This window comes from Alligator sinensis, unplaced genomic scaffold (assembly GCF_000455745.1).
Source record: "Alligator sinensis unplaced genomic scaffold, ASM45574v1 scaffold737_1, whole genome shotgun sequence".
NCBI lineage: Eukaryota > Metazoa > Chordata > Crocodylia > Alligatoridae > Alligator > Alligator sinensis.
The window spans coordinates 2,912,687-2,932,717 of NW_005841930.1; the positions used below are offsets into that span (position 1 = coordinate 2,912,687).

The 20,031-nt window shown below is 43.4% G+C and overlaps 1 protein-coding gene across 2 annotated transcripts in view; it reads left to right on the forward strand.

Annotated features, from left to right (window-relative positions):
• The window catches only part of LOC102388586 (D-aspartate oxidase), a 213,193-nt gene that overhangs the window by 142,750 nt on the left and 50,412 nt on the right, over positions 1–20,031 (forward strand). For both annotated transcript variants that reach the window (XR_003093030.1, XM_025198869.1), the window contains exon 3: positions 17,808–17,906. Coding sequence is in view for 1 of the 2 variants with exons in the window: in XM_025198869.1 (XP_025054654.1) it covers positions 17,808–17,906 (99 nt within the window). In the remaining variant the exon portion in view is untranslated. The remainder of the gene's footprint in view (positions 1–17,807; positions 17,907–20,031) is intronic.

Here is a 20,031-nt window from a genome sequence, read left to right on the forward strand (position 1 = left end):
GCAAAGTACATTAGTGGAACTGTATAAATAATGCATTAGCTGCACTGCTTTTCAAATATCAAAAACAACAACATAAAAAATATGGCAAACTGCATACAGAACACATGCGTTCAGGGCCAGAGACATGAATCCAAATCCTAGGTTTTTTAATTAATAATGTTTATTTGTTTAAGGCCTTCTTGGAACCTCTTAAGGCTCCCTTCCATTACATTTATTGTTTGAAATAAAGACTTGATCTAGTTTTGAAATATTTTATTGGAAATGCCTTTAACATATTTTTGGTGTAAGATGCTTGTCTAGAGGGGGGGAAAACAAATACTGAGAGAAGTCTTTAGAGCAATGATTCTCAAGCCTGGGGTGGCTTGAGATCCTTTCAAGGGCACCACTGGGTGCTACACAGTGTTAGTACTGGTAGGTGTACAAACCTGATTCATAAGATAAAACCAGAGATTTCACTTAGGAATCCATAGTGTTAAAACATTTTGACCTTTTGTGATCTTTCTGAGTTCTTTGCAACAAAAGAACAGTGCTCTATTTTTTTTCTATGGTCAAGAAATGAGTGAAAACGAAGACTTGGCATTTTCTGAGGGTGCTTCAAGTCTCATGAGGGTGCCTTGAGTCTAAAAACATTGAGATCCAGCGGTTTAGAGGAACTGGACTTCAACATGATTGTTATACCAGCTTAGTGTATTTGATACCTGTAGTGGCTTGCTTCAGTGTTTCTGGATGGAAACCTGATCCTGTTAAGTTAATGGGAGTTTTGCCATTAAGTTTAGCAGGACCAGGATTTCATAGAAAATTAGGGTTGGAAGGGACCTCAGGAGGTCCCCTGCTCAAAGCAGGACCATCCCCAAAGAGATCATCTCAGCCAAAGCTTTGTCTAGCTAGGTCTTAAAAACCTCCAAGGATGGAGCTTCCACCACCTCTCTGGTTAACTTGTTCAGTGTTTTAGTACCCTTCTAGTGAGAAAATTCTTCCTAATATTTAACCTAAACTTCTCTTGCTTTAGCTTGAGACCATTGCTCCTTGTTCTGTCATCTGCCACCACTGAGAACAGTCTAGCTCCATCCTCTTTGGAACCCCACTTCAGGTAGTTGAAGGCTGCTATTAAATTCCCTCTGTCTTCTCTTCGCTAGACTAAATAAGCCCAGTTCCCTTAGCCTTTCCTCATAAGTCATGTTCCCCAGCTCCCTCACCATTTTTGTTGCCCTCTGCTGGACTCTGTCTAGTTTATCCACATCCTTTCTGTAGTGGGGGGTTCAAAACTGAACACAGTATTCCAGATGTGGCCTCACCAGTGCTGAATTACAGGGGAATAATCACTTCCCTTGCCCTACTGGCAATACACCTACCAATTCTCAGTATGTCATTAGTCTTCCTGGCAACAAAGGCACACTGTTGGCTCATATTCAGCTCATTGTCCACTGAACCTCCAGGTCCTTTTCTGCAGAGCTGCTGCCCAGCCAGTCAGCCCCCAGCCTGTACCGGTGCATGAGATTCTATTGTCCTAAGTGCAGGACTTTGCACTTGTCCTTGTTGAACTTCATGAAATTCCTTTTGGCCTAATCCTCCAATTTGTCTAGATCACTGAATCTTAGCCCTACCCTCCAGCGTATCTACTACTCCCCCCACCTTGGTGTCATCCACACTCTATGCCATCTTCCAGGCCATTGATGAAGACATTGAACAAAACTGGCTCCAGGATGGACCCCTGAGGCACTACACTTGACATTGAGCCATTGATTACTACTCTCTGAGCCCAATGCTCCAGTCAGTTTTCTATCCACCTTACAGTCCATTCATCCTGCCCATACTTCCTTAGTTTGCCTGTGAGAATGTTGTGGGAGACCATATCAAAAGCCTTGCTAAAATCAAGGTACACCACATCCACCAGTCTCCCTGCATCCACAGAGCCAGTCATCTCATCATAGAATGCAATCAGTTTGGTCAGGCATGACTTGCCCTTGGTGAATCCGTGCTGACTGTTCTTAATCATCTTTTTCTCCTCCAAGTGCTTAGAAATGGATTTCTTGAGGATCTGCTCCATGATTTTTCCAGGGTCTGAGGTGAGGCTGACTGCTCTGTAGTTCCCTGGATCCTCCATTTTCCCTTTTTAAACATGGGCACTATCTATGCTTGCCCCTTTCCAATCATCCAGGACCTCTCTTGATCTCCATGAGTTTTCAAAGATGATGACCAGTGGCTTTGCAGTCACATCAGCCAACTCCCTCAGCATCCTCAGATGCATCCCATCTGGCCCCAAGGACTTGTACACATCCAGCTTTCCTAATTCTAACTAACCTGTTCTTTTACCACTGGAGGCTGCTTACCGCCTCCCCAAACTGTGCTGTGTGATGCAGTAGTCTGGGAGCTGACCTTGCCTGTGAAGACTGAGGCAAAAAAGGAATTGAGTACTTGAGCCTTTTCTGCATCCTCTGTCACAAGGTTGCCCTCCCCATTCAGTAAGGGAGCCACACTTTCCCTGATCCTTCTGTTGCTACTGACATACATGTAGAAACCCTTCTTGTTACATATGTTGCTAGCTGCAACTTCATTCCTGACTTCATCCCTGCATGCCTGCCTGAGCAATACTGTTATTCTCCTCCCTAATTATTTGTCCAAGTTTCCACTTCTTATAAGCTTCCTTTTGGTGATTTAGTTTTTCTGAAGAGTTTCCTGCTTCGCCAAGCTGGTCTTCTGCCATACTTGCTAGTCTTCTTGCACATCGGGATGGTTTGTTTCTGCACTGCCAGTAAGGCTACTTTAAAGTGCATCCAGGTCTTCTGGACTCCTCTCCCCCTCAGACTGACTTCCCAGGGGATCATGCCCATGAGATCCATGAGCGAGTCAGAGTCTGCTTTTCTGAAATCCAGGGTCCTTACTCTGCTCTCCATTCTTCCTTTCCCCAGGATCCTGAACTCTATCATCTCATGGACACTACAAGGGAAGCAAGTGCTGCTTAACTTCTGTCAAGGAAGCCCCTATGGGTGATCCTCAGAAGTATATTAATAGGCTCTGAGAGCCATCACATCTTGTCTTCTCCAGGCAGAAGGCTTTCTGCAAGGCAGAATGTTGTAGATTTTGCATGGGGAATGAGGGGTAATAGGAGGGAGCTAGAGGAATCCTAAAAATCCTCTTAGATAAGTCAACACATGCTTTAAGTCACATGTTCTTATAAACCACCTCTAGCTATTCAAATTCTCTGTATGCAACTCATGTAAAAAAAAAAAAAAAAAAGCTCTTATTTAAATTACTCATAATGCAAGGAGAACTTTCATGACTGCACCTCTTCTTGCTTGCTGGATTTAATATGACAAATAGACATGTCACATAAGAGAACTGGACGGTGTATACATTACACCATTAGTTCAGCTTGGCACAAAGCTTTTGTTCTTCAGCCTAATGTTTTATGATAATACACTATGTTTTTCTAGCACTTTAGTCCTTCTGTGGGAGGGATTCCATATGTGGTCTGTTCACTGTATTGCGTGAAACTGATACCTATAGAGAATGAAGCATTTATTCAGGATTTTGATACAAAGGAGCCAGTGTGTGCATGCATAATACTGCTAAAGAAGTCTTTTAAAATGCTCTTTTTCATAACAATACTTTAAAAGCTAAATATGAGAAAGAAGGAATGTTTTATATTAGATAAGCTGTGTGTTCAATTATGGGCCTTCTCCAGCTCCAAGAGTAGCAGGACTGGCCCAAGATATGTTATCCTGGGTCAGATAATGACCAGTGCCTGGTGTGTGTCTTTTCCCCACCCCACTGTACCTGACAGTACACTGACCCAGTTGTGTAATGGTGCATACTGGTAAAAAAAAATCATTTGTAAAAACAAAAAAGCTAGAAAGCAAACCATCCAGCCACAAAGATATATGATACTTGTAAAGCCAGTCACATCAGAAAAGACTGTACTTTTTAAATGGTGAATTCAAAGCATATAAAATCACCTGTAAAATCAGTGATGTTCACATTTGAAACCTTTGCTTAAATTAAAGCTCATAGAAACTATAGATGTTTTGGCTCTTCTAAATTAACCAAGTATGATACTAAGTGTTTTTTTGTTTTGTTTTTTTGGGTTTTTTTGTTTTGTGTTTTTGGTTTTGTTTTTTTGGTTTTAATGAAAACCACCTCCAGTGGATTTGGTATGTATTACTGATTACAGCTGATGTAGGTTCATGAATCAACATATCTTACACCAGGAATAGTTTGTCAAGGTTGAAATGTGTTTCCCTTGTAGGAACATTGCCATTTGTGGATGGCAGATTTGTATTGCTGAGTCTATGAGTTGCCATCCTGTATATTGGATATTAAGAATTATTAATCCTTACTGAAGAATATCCTTTATCTTTTGTGTCACTTTCCTTCTGTACAATTAAGTTAAATATTAGCTGAGGCTCCCAGTCAAGACAAATGAGTTCATAAGGACAATTTGTATGTGTATGTATACAATATACATAGTGTCATTAGGTTTCCACTGATCAAACCTGTAGAACTTCATCCAAATGTTGAGTATGATTAGTGATGATAAGCAAGGCAGGAAGGGCAAAACTAGAAATATTCTGAACAAATCAAAAGATGAGGTTGGTGAAATAATTTGTTTCCATGGCTTACAAATATTTATAGATATTGAGGGAATTTAACATATATACACACTGCATTTGTTTTGGCTCCTAGCTCAAATGTGAAAAATTCTTATTACATAGTTTAATTAGAAGATATATTTTTCCTCAGTTTATAAGTGCATGAATCAATTGACTAGTATTTCCTGTCCTCCTTAGACATTTTGACAGTGCAATATGTTTTTGAAAGTTTTTGCTTATAAGTATTGTAGATATATGAAGCGTTACTTCAAAAAGCTGCCAAAAAATAAAAAGTTTTAAAGTGGGGGTGGGGGGGAGGAAGCAGTTACTATGTTAAGAAACATGGGATCACAGAAAAATTTCTGAATAACTACCTTTTAAAAATTCAGATTTCAAAATATAACTACAGTATTTCTAATAATATGTGGCCAGGAAATGGATCACAGTTATGACTCTTACTTCACACTAAAATCATATTTAAAGTCAAACCTGTATTCTGTTAGGTTCAACTGAGGAAATTGCTAAAAAGAAAATGAGGCTGAAGGTACTTTTGTGCAGTTATACTTGATGGGATACTGCTTGTGTGATTCATGGTCTGCTTTCTTTTTCCAGCACGGGAAAAGCTGATTCTGTGGTGATTTTGGCTGCCAGGCGTTTTGAATGAACTCATCATAATCTGGATAGTTGATCTATAAATAAGTCTATAATAATGATTTACATTTGTGTTTTTAAGCATGTGCTTGGAAAACCACAGACCTCTTGAGTCTGTGATATTGCACCTGTCCTTTAGCCTGGCCTTTGTATCTGATGATTTAATCTTTATATTATGATCTCAAAATATTAGAAGGATGAATGATACCATATGTAGGCTGCAGCTTATTAAAGGATTACCAGATAATTATCACAGATAGTCACTGAGGGAGAAAATCTAGAAGTAAGTGATCTCAGGGGGAAAATCACCATAGCTTACTGTTTAATACCAAGGCAAAGTCAACTTGTGTGTGAAAGGTCTGGAAAAAAAGTTAGATCTTCAAGTGAATCTTCATTTTGTTTCAAGCAGCTGAGAACAGTGCTTTAAGGTTGTTCTGCCTTCTGAAATGATACAATGCTCCTTGATTCATATTGCAGTGAATCTTGCTTTGAAAAGATCCTCAGGACAACATTTCTCCTGCTACACATTACAATTTTTGGGCTGCAGGGGTCAGTCTTAAGAGACCATAGTCAAATCTATTCAAAGAATGATTTTTATAATGGCTATTCAGGTAGTTTTCTTGAGTGTATAAGACTACAGTAGAAGTAAGGCATTTTAACTTTCCACGTGCTAGAATGGTGCTCTGTGCATGTGGCTGCTTGTTGGGAAAGGAAGTAGTAGATAATATCCATACTTTAGAAATATGGTTCCTCAGTGTATGCTTTTCCTTGGAAGGGAGCATGGTCTTGTGGTTAAAAAGATGGACTGGGCTTAAGGAGTTTTGAATTCTGTCCTGGGCTCTACACACTTCCTCGGTCACTTTGGGCAAATCTTCATTTTATTTCTGTTGGGGGTAATGTGGTGTCTTTTAAAAGATACCAAACTGTAGCACACCATACCGTGTTAGGTACAGATAATAATAATAGCAACAGCAAGTCTTGTCTTCAGTGGACATGCCCAGTAATTCCAGTGCATGCTGTGGGTATCCTTGGAACCAGAGGGGAAGTAATCTTCTCCCACAGCTCCTGGAACTGCTCTAGACCTGCTATGCCAGCTGTAGGGGTGGGGGGTTTTCTGTCACCAGTGCCCCTCCAGCCAGTGTTGTTGGAGGAACCACTTAAGGGGTCCATAAAGTGGAGAGTGTTCTGGCCCCACCTCTCAGCTGCACAGTGATGTTCAGCCTTTGTGGAGCACAGCTTGAAAAGGCATCTCCTTCTCAAAACTGAGCAAATACTCTTTAGTTGCAGTGAGATAAAATAAAAATATCTAAACAATCAGCAAGAAGATAAGAAATAAGTATGGATAAAAGAGTGGAAAGGGTTATAGAGATATCTGTCAATATCCATGTTTACATATCACCTAATGTGGGAGGGGTGTATCCTAGGCAATGTGGGAATTAGGAGAAAACTGATATTGTAACCCTAATAATCATAGTTAAAAATACATAGATGACCATCTGAGAAGGTGCTGAACAAAAGGGGGGAGAAAATATAGTATAAGGCCACAGGCAGAAGTGACAGTTTTTGCCTGAGCTGGCTTCTGAAAGCACCCTGCATCTGTGACCAACCAGAAGTGCACAGCTGCAAAACACTTTAAAAGAACCCAATCCCACAACAATCTGAACTCTGATTGCATGATGGTTTAGATCAGGGGTAGGCAAAATATGGCTCATGGGCCAGATCTGGCCCATGAAGGAGCTTTGTGTGGTCTGTGGCAGAACCCTTGATCCCATCTGACCCAGGTGCTGCCCAGCTGTGGCTCATCCTGACACTCCCTGGTCAAGCAGTGGGGCTGGGGCGGCTCCGTGGCTGGACTGCCTTTCTAGGCAGCCCAGGTGGCTCCTTCCGGCTGCTGCCGCTGGTGGCAGTGCCAGTTGGGGACCCATGCACACAGCCCTGACCTAGCATGTCCCATGCCTGCTCCAGACTGACTCGCCCAGACAGAGCAGCAGCAGCAGGTGGCTGCTGGGTAGAAACTTGCTCAGTGCAGGTGAAAAGTGGCCCTTCCTTCTGCAGACACCTGGAGCCCATGCCATGCTTGGCTGCCTTGTGTCTCTGTTGCTGTCACCACCTTCCAGTTTGCCCTGCAGCTGCTCTGTGCCGTCTGCTCAGTACCATGGGGCTGGGGCCACCGGTAGCAGCAGCTGGAAAGAGCCACCTCCACCTTGGCTGTCTAGAAAGGCAGTCCAGCCATGGAGCCTCCCCAGCCCCACTATGTGTCCAGGGTGCTGCAGGATGTGCCAGAGCTGGGTGGTATGGAACAGGTGTAGAGCAGGGCTGGGGCTGTGCACTGTTGGCAGTGGTGGGGAGGTGCTGCAGGGTGTGTGGGCTCCAGGCTGTTGCAGGGCAAAGGCAGGTGTCAACTGGCTCAGGGGGGGCTCCCATGCACACCCCACTGTACCCTCAAATATTCCCCCATGACCACACCTTCCCCTGTACACAGTCACACACCCCACAAACACTGCATCCACCCACACGCTGCCCTACATCTCCCCACAGCCCCCACACACACCCGTGTACCTCTTGGGGGGAGCCCTATCCACTGCTACATGCGCACACCCCACCACACACATGCACCCACATACAGACCTCCAGCCACCCTCCCCCTCCACATGCTCCACAGCCCCCTACAAACTCCATACCCACCCACGCACACACCCACACATCCCCACAAACCCCCCATATCCACCCTCCCACATCCACACATACCCCACACTCTCCCCCATACCAACCCATACCCACACCTACCCGCACCGACCCACCCATACCCCCCCACACTCCTGCACCCCCCCCCCCCAGTACCCCAAATTAAAACTTCCTTTTGAGGTTCATTTTGAGCTATTATACAATCACCTCTATATACACAATGCAAACACACACCAATCAGGACAAAAATATTAAAAAAAAATTAAACTACATTATTGTGGATGTTTGATTTTTAGTATATAATTTGTCTTTTTTTTTTCAGTTGCAAGGTGGCAAACCGCCTTCCCAAAAAGAGTACTTCCAGTGGCAAAGAGAGGGAATTCTGGTGGCAAAGGTCAGGGATTAGAGGGTGGGACTTCCGGTCCCAAGATGGCAACCAGGTAGCGGGGCACCTGTCAAGGGGTGGGGCCACCCTTGCAGCCCTCAACAGCTCACCAAAACTCATTAAGCGACCCTCCAGCCAAAATTATTGCCCACACCTGGGTTAGATGAAGACGATTCAGAACAGAGTGTCTTTAGTAACTTCTGTCTGCCAGCCTGTCTCTGTTTTCAGAATCGGAGGGGGAAAAGGGAGTGGAGGGAGTTCAGTCGGGGTTTTTACAGCCCCCAATGGAGGACGGAGCGGGTGGATTTGGAGCCCCCCCTCTCTCCCCACCGAGGTGGGGGACCTCTAAGCCTCTAAGAGGGGGAAGGGGCGGTTCCTAGCAGAAACTCCCCCCTGGAACCAACACTGAACTTCTGTTCAGTCCAGGGGATCATTGTGACTCAGAACGCATCCCGAAAAGCATTCTCAGTTACAGAGGGAAGCTTCACTTCTGTCTGCACGCATAATGTTCAAAATGGAGAGAGAACATGGTCCTGATCTCTACAGTTTTCTGAGTCGATTATACACTTGGTAGTAAAATTGCAGAACAGACCACAAAGCAGGACTGTGATCTGCCCTTAAAACAGGCTAAATCTCATTCACTGTGAGTTATTTTGTGTGAACAGCAGCTTCTTTTAGTTTGCTGCTGTGAGAACCAGTGTTTGGTAGCCAGAACAACCAAGCCAAACTAGTGATAGTGGTGGCAGGGAAATAATCTGCTATGCAGCCATAGACCTATTAGTGTGAGGAGCTTAGGATCCTCATTTGTTGCTGGCACAGTGTAGTTAATGATTTCTACTTGCGCAGGGAAGATTGTAAAGTCATCATCAAGGCCATAATGAGAACAAAAATCACAAAATCCAGAAGGAAAGACAGTCACAAGCAATAAGCAGCAGAGGTTAATAAAAAGGAACTCTTTTCAGACAAAATAGATGTTTAAATTGAGCAGTTAGACCTTTAAAGTCAGTGACTGAAGAGAATGAAGTAGAGTTGAAAAAATCCAATTTAAACAAAGCAATTTGTACAAAGGTTTAAGAAATTGTACATGCAAAGCTAGTTCAAATTGGCTTAGATGGGAATACTGTAAATTCTAAACTGGTGAAAGAATAGTAAACTAAGATTAGGGATACACGAGTAATATGTTAAACTGGAAGAGGTAGTCCCTGAGTGTGTCCGCCAGGTTGAGCCTTTGACTTGAGTGGACCTCCCTGAGGGTTGCAGAGATCTATTTGTGTTGCGCCAGTCATGTGACTGGCCCGACCTTTAGTAAACTAGGCGCCTGAATTGCAAATAGGGCATCTTTCCATGTGCTCCAGGGTGGGAGAGGGGTGGCACTTTAATTACAATGGTTCTTGGTAGCCACTCTAATTAAAGCACCCGCATCGTCTCATGTATTCAGTGTTCTGTGCTTTAAAATGGTGTCAGGGGCGCTTAACTAAAGCTCGTTCTGTGAGCTTTACTTAAAGCACCTCTGCTGCCATTTTGAAGCATGGGGATGCTGAATACACGTGACACTGAGGCTACTGGAGTGTGCTAAAGCAGACTCAATTTATCAAGTCTGTTCTGATATGTGCTAATAGTGTGCATCAGGGCAGATGTCAGACACGTGTATAGGTGCCTAAAGTGACTCGAATAACCCCACTCCAACAGCCACTAAAGCCCTTTGGTACTAAGGGGTTTATTCACTGCTTATGTTTGACCCTTAGGACCTATGCTTCATCTTCTGAGCATCCTAGTCAGAACTGCTAGGTGCCTCACTTCTGCTTAAGTTCCAGTGTGACCCAGAAAGGGGTCAGGAAGTTGCCCAAGGGCTGACACATTAGGTGTGTTCAGAGTTTGCTTAGCTCGCATTAAGAGTGTTGAGTTCAGCACAAGCGTAGCATTCGTGGTCACTTTCACTTCAAATGTGGCTGGAGAAGTAGGCTGTGGTGGTGGTGGTGGCTAAGGCCCAATGATTGCAAAATGGTCTAGTGCAGGGCTGTCCATTTGGCAGGTCATGGGATGCATGCTGTACCCAAAGAGCTAACCTGTGGCCCCCAGGATCCTAGTTTGGGTGCCACTCCCATCCCTCTCCTGCTGCTGTTGCTGGGGTCTATGGTCTCCCCCTCCTTCCTCCAACTTCAACTTCCTGCCCCAACTCTGGGGGTGGAGTGACAGTCTACAGGACAGAGAGAGCTTGTGGCTGGAGGATTGAAGGGGGACCTTGGGATCCCTTTGGCGTGGGGGCACCAGTGCAGTAGGGGGAGGGTTATGCAGTGCAGCTCAGGGGTGGTGGTGTGGGACAGCATGTGGCTGGTGGTCTCTAACCACTCAGAAGTTGTATAGTCCTGGTTTAGTGGTTAAAGCACTTGCCCAGGAAATGGGAGCCCTGAATTCATTGTCCTCCTCAGCCTGAGGTGGTTCAAACCCCCATCTATCACTTCACCCAGAAGAATGTCCTAACTACCAGCTATGGAATAGTCTGGGTGGGAGCATCCTCTGCCTCTTCTGTTGAAACTGGGCCACTGGGAAGCCAAGGACATGAGCGTTATGGGACCGGAAGGAAAGCAAGCACAAGGGAGCCTGCTTCCATAACTCACTGATGAGTCTGTCCTCTGGAAGGGGCGATCCTAGTAGATTCTAGTCCATGGTGCCAGAGAAGGGGTGGCAGTTCAGGCACCCTCATGCTCAGTGTTTCCTTTTGGCTAACACTGGGCACCTCCCTGCCCAGCAGCTGGCACTATGAATCATTCTTGTGAGGTGCCTAACTCTCCCCATTAACACTAGGAATCCTAACTGCCTAATACCTGTCTGTTTGGATTAATTGCCCTCTTAGAGCAAGGCACCTGTTTTCTTAGGGATACTGATGCCTAAAATGGAGGAACTCACAAGGTTAGTCTGCATCTGATCGTTAGATTCTAACCTTTTTAGGACACAGACTGGATGTATTGATTGTATAATTCTTAACACAGTGAAATGCTAATTTTGCCAGGATCCTCTGGAAGCTACTGTAACATAGCTATTAAAAATGTCCAGCATGGTCCATTAGGGATTGTTGTTCATTCTGGATCTCTCGCACACATTTACAAGTGAATTGGAAGACAGACTTTGGCTCACTATGAAGTTAGCAGCCAGTAGTAAAATTGGAACCTAGAACTGAAGCTTTTAACCTGAATTAATATTTATTGTGTACGACCCAAAAGCTCAGATCTGATCCCTTATTTGACAGCAATGTTTGGGCAGTACTCTGAAATATACTATGGGAAAGCAAAATATCTTCTTTGCTTATTATGAGTGAACTATTAAATTACTGGAAATTATCTGTATTTTTTTTCTTTTTTTCTTTTTTTTGCAAACTTCACTGAATTTCATGTTACCTACTGTGGAGGAGACAATCTCTTGTTAACATCCTATTTTATGAAAGAGAACTTTATTTTATACAGATAATTTATGCATTTTTTTCTTTTGTTAAGGATTTGTAAAGACTCTTCCTGGCCACAATGCAATGATGGGTACCCTGTAATTCTACTCCTCAATACAGAACCTGGGGTACAAACAGACGTTGTAATAACTGGACACAACTGGTTTAGATGTCCATGTTTTTGACGGAAACTATTGTCAATCTTCATTCTCATTTCAGGTTTCAAACCTGTCAGAGCTACTGCATTCCTGTCATTACAGATGTTATTTAGCCACATGAAATGTTTGAATCATTTTGAAAGATTGCGTACTTTTACCTACTAAGGTGTTCATATAGCTTCCTGATGGTAGCAGTCCTCCTCAGCACTTATACACATGATGGGGTGTAATCCTCATTAAATTAAATAGATTTATTAAAATTAAAATGATTGGCTTTAAATTGATGCATCAATGTTTACAGGTGGCAGCCTTTAAATTGAATTAAACTCATTGCGTCTTTCACAGTAAATTATAGCAGGGGGAGCCACATAATTCACCCCACTGATCTCTTTGGTACTCAGTTACATCGGGGGCAACGGCAAAACAATAATCCCTTTGCTTCCAAAATGCACCCCCCTCCAAAGCTGTAGCTGGCTGCAGGGATACCCACGCCAAGCTGTGTTTGTCCCCTCCCCCACCCCCAAACTGTGTGGACTCCCATGCCAATCCGCCTATGAAAGAAAACGTGTCATATCTGGAAGGGACTGTATAATTTTTTTTCCCCATGACATGATGATAAAACGAAAAAAACCCAGTATAAAACAGTTAAAAAACATAAAGTTTTTAAAAATAAAAAGCTTTTAAAAAATAAAAAGCTTTTACCTTAAAAAGAAAAAAACACCCAGTATGAAACACAGTAAAAAATGCAGTATAAAAATATTAAATTTTCTTTTTCTTCTGTATATAAATTTTAAATAAATAACAACAAATAATTTCTAGACTTTATACTCTGTTCTATATACTATTCTATCTATATTTATTCTGTCTATATTCTAGCTATATTCTATCTTTATACTCTAGTCTATATCCTATTCTGTCTCTATTCTAATCTATTTTTATTCTTTTATTACATTTGTTTCTATTCTATAATCTATTTTATAATCTTCTATCTTCTAATGTCTTTATTCTTCATTATATCCTTCTATCTCTACTCTTCTAAGAGTTCTGCAAGGGAAGAAAGAAGATGTGTTTTGGCCCATACTCCCACAACCACCTTCTTGGCTTCTCCCCTACAGGCTACAAAATCTTCCATGGGAGATTTCGGTCATTACCTAAATAGTACGTGGGAAGTTGCATAGCCCGGGGGCTGGGTTTGACAGGTAGCATCCGCTGTGCGAGGGGTTTCTGGAAGGCAATAATAAGAAAGGCAAAAGTTACCCTGAAATATTAAAGTATCAACAGGTGCTAGGGCACACCCCCTCAATTACTAACTTACCATTAGCTGCTGCTGCAGCACCTCTCCTGATGCAGCAACTGCTGGTCTGGGGTGAGGGGTGTGCAGGGGTGGACCATGAAAATAATTGATGGTGTTGTATGGACCACCAGCACCATGGGGTAGGCCCATATCACTGGAACTAGAGTGGGGAGAGTTAGGGATTTGTCCCTCTGTTTTTGGTTTTGTAAATGGACTACATTTCCCAGCAGCCCCTGCCTGTGTGGCTTAGACCGGTTTCCATGGAGACCCCAGCAGCAACTGTGCTGGGCTCTGGGGTTTCCATGGATACCAGTCCAGATGTGCATGGCTGTGTGTGCAGCTATGTGCAATTTTGGAATTGCTATAGCCCCCCCACCTTAGCGCTGGCCTGACTGGCATCCTGTGGTGATGACAATGTGGTCTGTCACTGGGGCAGACCCGTGATCTGCCCCATGCCCTGCAGCCCATGCTGTCACCACTGCAGGATGCCAGGCCATTTGCAGCTGGCTCCAGTCCCTGCTGCTGGCATCTCCGGCCACTGCGAGGAAATATAGGAGTAACCTTATATGTCTATGGGACATATAGATGGACTCTATGTCCCTGCTGCCAGCACAGTCACCCATCCAGCCCTGCATGGTACCTGGCAGCTGTCCCATAAGGTAATCTGCTTGGGGGGGGAGGGGCGGTGGCATCTTTTCTGACATGAAGGAAAATTTTGGCTCCCATTAACCAGACTTGCCATGGCATGCACTTATTACGTATAGTGTTCTGCATTTTTGGTTTTTACCTTATTTCACCGATAAATTACCTATTTTTTTTTAAAGTTATTCAGTTTTTACTGATTTACACCCATTTTTCACATGCTCCCCATGCCTCCTGGGACCCGTACAGTGGCAGAAGCTGCCTGCCCTTCCCCGTGTCCCCTGGATGAGCTGTGGCTCTGTCCCACACCCCACCTGGTCCCGCCCCTGGCTGTGTCGCAGGGTCTCCATTCCCTCTGGCTTGGTGGTACAGCAGAGCCTGGCCCCCCCTCAGCCCCCCTGCTTTGGGCCCCCTGGGTGGTGTGGGGCCAGGGTCAGGGCCAGTGCGGGGAGGCAGCTGGGGCCAGTGCCAGGCTGGGGGGGAAGCCAGTTCTCCCCCCACCCTTCTCCCCAACAGACTTTCCTGCCTGGGGGGGGCATGTGCACGCATGTGCATGCATGCTCAGCCTCCCCGCCAAAAAATCTATCAGCCCTCCCACCAAAAAAATCAGCCCCCCCCCCAAACCCCCACAAAACTATTATTTTCCTTGATTTAAACAGATTTTTTTTCTTTTCTACCTTTTATCCCAATTTCACCCTGGTTTTTATGTTTAGAAGGTAAACCCCGAAAAATTCCAGAAATTGACTTTTGAAAATAAAAACTGGAAATTCAGAACACTAATTATGTACTAGCTCTGAGTACAATCATAGCCATGGGTGCTCCTGCTGGAGTTTTAGCAGGCAGCCCCTCCACCAAGCTGCAGAGTCCTGCAGGATCATACCAAACCCCCCTATCCCCAATTGGGGCATGGAGCAGTTAACCCTTCACAGGACATGGTCCAACCAGTGAGGCTAGGCTAGAGATGTCAACTCATGCCGGGTGTCAGGCAGTGAGGTGTGTGTGGGTCCACCCTCCCTCCCACTGGGCTTTGGCTCTAGCCCCATGGCTGGCAGCCTGAAAACAACAATCCCCTTCCCCCGCTCGGGCAGCTTCTCTCCCTCTTTTAGTTAAAGCTGGAGCCGCACTGCGGGGCTCTGGTCACTCAGCCTAGGGCCGGGCCTAACCTGAGCAGCCGCAAGCTGCTTCCAAGGTGGTTCTTCATGCGCCAACCCACACTCCAGGTGAGGCCCGAACAGCCTCAAGCTGCTCCCAGGACCAGCTCTCTATGTGCCGATCTGCACACCGACTGCCCAGCCGCTTGCTGGGTTTGCAGGCTCAAGCTGCCTCAAGCAGCTCCTAGAGCCTGATCCCTGTGCACCAATTCGTGCACCCCTGAAACTCGAGCAGAAGGAAACTCGAGCAAGGACGGCAGTCTCCAGAGCTCCTCTCTCCTCACTGTCCCTCGTCGTCTCCCTTCAGTGTGCTGAGCACGCTTTCCTTTTATACTCTTCAGGGGCTCCACCCCTGAAGTTCTCCGGACCTGGCTGGCGCAGTTCTGATTCAGGTCCAGCTGCTCCTTGCCCCATCCCTTTGGAAAAGGGCGGGGCATTGCTTCCCTTGTGCTGCCTCCGAATTGGTGGGCGGGCTACACCAATCGAACAGCAGTCCCTTGAGCCTGGGACTCAACCCAAGCCCCGAAAAGGTAAGCCTGCTACCAAAAAAAAAAAAAAAAAAATACAGCCATATTAAAAAAAAACCCAAAAACAACCCCCCCCCCCCCCATATAACAAAAAAACCCAAAAACAACCCCCCCCCCCAACAAATATAAATTAACAGAACCAAAAAAACAAAGCAAGAACTGCAGTACATAATGGTGGCATCACGTCATCTTCAATGTTTTATTCTTCTGCAGGGGAAGAAAGAAGACAGGTTTTGCCCCATGCTCCCAAAACCACCTTCTTGGCCTTCCCGTACAGGCTACAAAATCCCCAGTGGGAGATTTCAATACCTATTTAAACACTGTATAGGCATCGTAGCTTGTGGGGACAAGGCAGGGATTTGTCCTTCCATCTGTCCTGGATATATCAGGATGTGTTTTACTTCAAATCACAAAGGAGACCTTTAAATTTCCAAAAAAAAACCCCCATATGTGAAAACTGTAATGCAGTTAAATCACAAAAAGTGCAATTTTCATTATGTGTACGAGCGCCCCATACTTCTAAATCATAGTATCAATGGTATATGCCACAACTTGATGTTTTGCCCTGTGTGTTATATAGGGCAGGACAGATGACTTCGGGTCTAATAGCAGAAACTGAAAGGAAGCCAAAAAACTTTTTTTGGGGGGGAGGGGAGTAAAGCTACTTTTCAGATATTACTGAAAATTAAAATGTTTAAAAATGTTCTTTTAGCATCATGTTAAACTAAAAAAAAAAGGCAACAGAACAGTGATCCTTATACAAATTCCTTTGGCTCAAATTCACCCACAGAGTATGTTTAGTTAGGCAGCAAAAATCTGAGCTCATGATATGAATTCAAGGCAAACTCCATTTGTTCTTAGGATCCTCTGCAATCATTTTTGTTTCTCTTCTCTCTGTCACCCATATCACTGTAATAATGTTTCTGCCTAAGGAAAACTAGCTGCAATTTTCTCCATATCATTGTTGCTGCGCTAGTCAGATTGGTAGGTGGCCCTTTGACTGAGATGAGCATACTACCTCCACATTTTAAGCTCAATCTGTACTCAGTGTAGTTCATTTAGTGTTTTTTCCTTTGTTGTTTCAAGAGCTACTTACTGAAATTAGGCTCTGCAGGAATCCAAGACAATTATTTTTTGTTTGGTTGGTATCAAAACAGTCACAAAAAAACCCTGATCATCTTCCTGGAATGTATTTATTTACAAATGATTACGGGAAGCTAAACTCCACCTCCCCCAGTATAGAAGAAATTGACAGTCACAATTGAGAAATCTTTTCACTGAGGCTCAACCTTGAGGAATTCATCTTAATTTTAATTTAACATGCACACAGATCTATTCAGGACTAGTCTGATGAAAAGAGCTACAGGTGTAACATTTCTAAAATGACAGAAGCTGGCTGAATTGGGGAAGATATTGTGGATAGGAGTTCAGAAACCTCTTGCTATGCAAGCACATATCTGAGAGAGGTTTCTGTCCTACTTTGTGGGAAGTGTTGTTTGAAAAGCTGACAGGATCTCTGTGGTTTTGAGCTGATGGGCCTCACACAGAGTATGAAAAGCATCCACTGAATCTAATTTCCTGTGGAGATGAAAATTAGGAGTTACAATGTGGTGGCCACAACGCTGCCATTTTTCAGGCAAACAAAGAATTCTGCTGAATCTTGTTAGGCTAAAAGATTAAAAGGACTTTTCTCTGAAAAGGCAAATGTCTTATTGAATTAGCCAGACTTAAAAAAAGATGTTGATTACAGAGGTTTACTTTTGACATTTTTTATTTGCTGGATAAATTCCCAGCATTAGCAGATGCTCAAGCAGAGCTGTGATGTATATATTAAATCATATTTAATTTTCTAATGAGATGCAAGATTCTAGACATTCATAACCTGGTTTTCTTCACGTAAGTAACAAGCTTGTAAGCATCTAGGTTTTTCAGGAATAGCTTTTCCAGAATACCAGCTATTGTGCACACTGTTACTCTGGAATAAAAATACTTTTTCACCTGAATGAGCTGTATCCATTTTGAATGTTGATTAAGCTAGATTTGAAAAGATGCTTTGTATTTAAAAAAAAAAAGAATCACCTCAATAGGAGTTATTCTGGAGTAGTAGTTCCATATTAAATGTATACACAACTTTAGGCTGAAATAACTTTCCTGTGTAGACAAGCCTTTTGAAAAATGTTTCCTATTTAAAATCAGCTCTATGTAACTAATTACGCTTACTCATTTTCTACTTGAACTGAGAGGTGAAGGCCATTTTTTCATTTAAATGATTTTTCTGAATTGCAGAGCACACGATGGCACATAGACCTTCAGCCTTGGGCAAGTTCTACTCCTTCCCTGACATATGAAGCCTTGAGGTTCCTGAAGTATATTAGCACTTCTCAGGTTGGTTCTCCTTTCTCTAGCCAGTTTGAAAATCATTTCAATTTCCATTCCAGTTCCCTTCCAAAAAAGTTACAAGGTTCCTTAACAAGAGTCATGATGACTGAACTTCCTCCAAGCTACCTTTGCTGTATTTTTTGTTTGGTTTACATGTTTTGTTGAAGTGGTTCAACTTAAAAATGATGATTTACTTAGAAATATGACCCATACAGAGCCTAAGACGGACAATTCTCTCCTTTAAACATTAGTTTGCAAAGTCCATCATTTTTGTCATCTCTGCTACTCCTCAGAAGTGTAGCACATCTGAAATCCCAGAAATGGTTTTGTCCCTGTATCTAGCACTCTCTCCCTCAGACCTACACAATGATAGTTCCTAAAACTGCATTACACTGAGGAACCTCTGCATGGTCGTTTGGTAGCCAGGCACATTTAATGCATTCTAGGTTCCCAGTGAGTTTAGGACAGGTGGCAAATCTCTGTGTAAAAAAAAAAAAATGTCCCCAATAGTGTCAATTGAGATCTGAAGCAAGAACTATTATAATCACTCATAAAAGGGGTGAGGGGGAGGGGGGGACGGAGGAGGAGGGTGCACATGCATGTGTAATTTTTAGGATATGAAAACCTCCAGATCCACTTGAAATCAGTAAGTGCTGCAAGTGCTCATAACCTCTTCCAGGACATCTTGATAAAAAAGTAACTTCTGTAGGGTCATGTATAGATATATACTTCACCTAAGAAAGAATGGGAAAGACCAATGGATGCTCACAGTTTAGAGTGCGGTGGGTATTTTATTGTCCATGTCTTCCAGCAAGCAGTCTTTGCTTATAGTATCTTGCAATTTCCCCGTTTCATTTTGCATCTGACAGTAACATAAAGGACCAGCAAATGGGTGCTTGGGTCACTGAAATGTCATTCCTATAGCAAAGAAATCTTTGTGTGTAGATATGTACCATTGTTTCTGTGGTTTGGTAACTGGTATGGTAACATAAATGCTCATCTATCTGCAAAAGGTAAAGATTTCTTAGGGTGAATTTTAATTGAACCAACTGCAGAGGTGGGATAGAGTTAGACAAGCTTTTGAATGCAAGGCATTCTTCATCTGCAGACACTTAGGTTCTCTAGCTGTTTATTTAGAAATACTGACTTATTCATACGGTAACATCTCTGCCACAAACGCTTTCTAGAAATGAACTGCACTGAGGGAACAGGAGTGAAGAAGATTCATGTGAAGACAATAAGCAATGAACCCAAATTACTTACACTTTTGTCAAGTTAAAAAGCTTAGGCAGAAGCAGGCTTACAGCACAGAAAATGGCCCTTATTTCACAGTCTATTAAATCAGTGTCAGAGTCTGCTAAACTCCACAAGTTGGGTCAAAACCTACAAGGACATCAATTAGTAGAGAGTTTAGAGTTTTTGACACACCAATCAAGAGGTTTAGATCCCAGAGTGACTGACCCTTGGGCCAGGCATAAGTGAAATCAAGAAATGAGAGACACCCTCATTGCTGACCTAAGAGATGCTACTGAATTAATAACTGACAGTGATACCACCATGAAGGGTATGAATGTTACAAGAAAAGTAATCACAATTGCAGACTAGGGAATCAGACAGGGCTCATTTTTCCTATGTGCTGAGTAAGTTTCAACTAAACAATCTGATTGTGTAGAACTCCCTGTTCTGTTACAGTAAGGACCTGTGTTCCTTTTATAGGGAGAAGATAATGTGTTTCCTGTACTCAGCCAGGTTTGGATCTGGGAAAGTATTTTCAATATTCAGAGTAGATAGTCATGAGAAACATCACATGCTTAATATATATTGTTATATGTAAGCCTAATAATATGATGATACTGAGAACTCTAATCAAGACTGAAGCCCCTTGCTTTCAGATCTTTGCAAACGTGAAAGTCTGTAGCCAAGGAACTTCTAACCTTATTAGACAAGACAGGGTGGGGAGGAAGTCCTCTCCACACTGTCTAGCAGGCATGATGAGGTGAAGTGACTTGCCCAGGTTCATTCTACAGTTTGTTGGCTGAACTGGAAAAAGAACCCAAATCTCCTGCCTACCAGTCTGGCATCTGCTCCTCTGGTCCAGGCTGCCAAGAGCTGTCAAATGCTGGGCATTGGT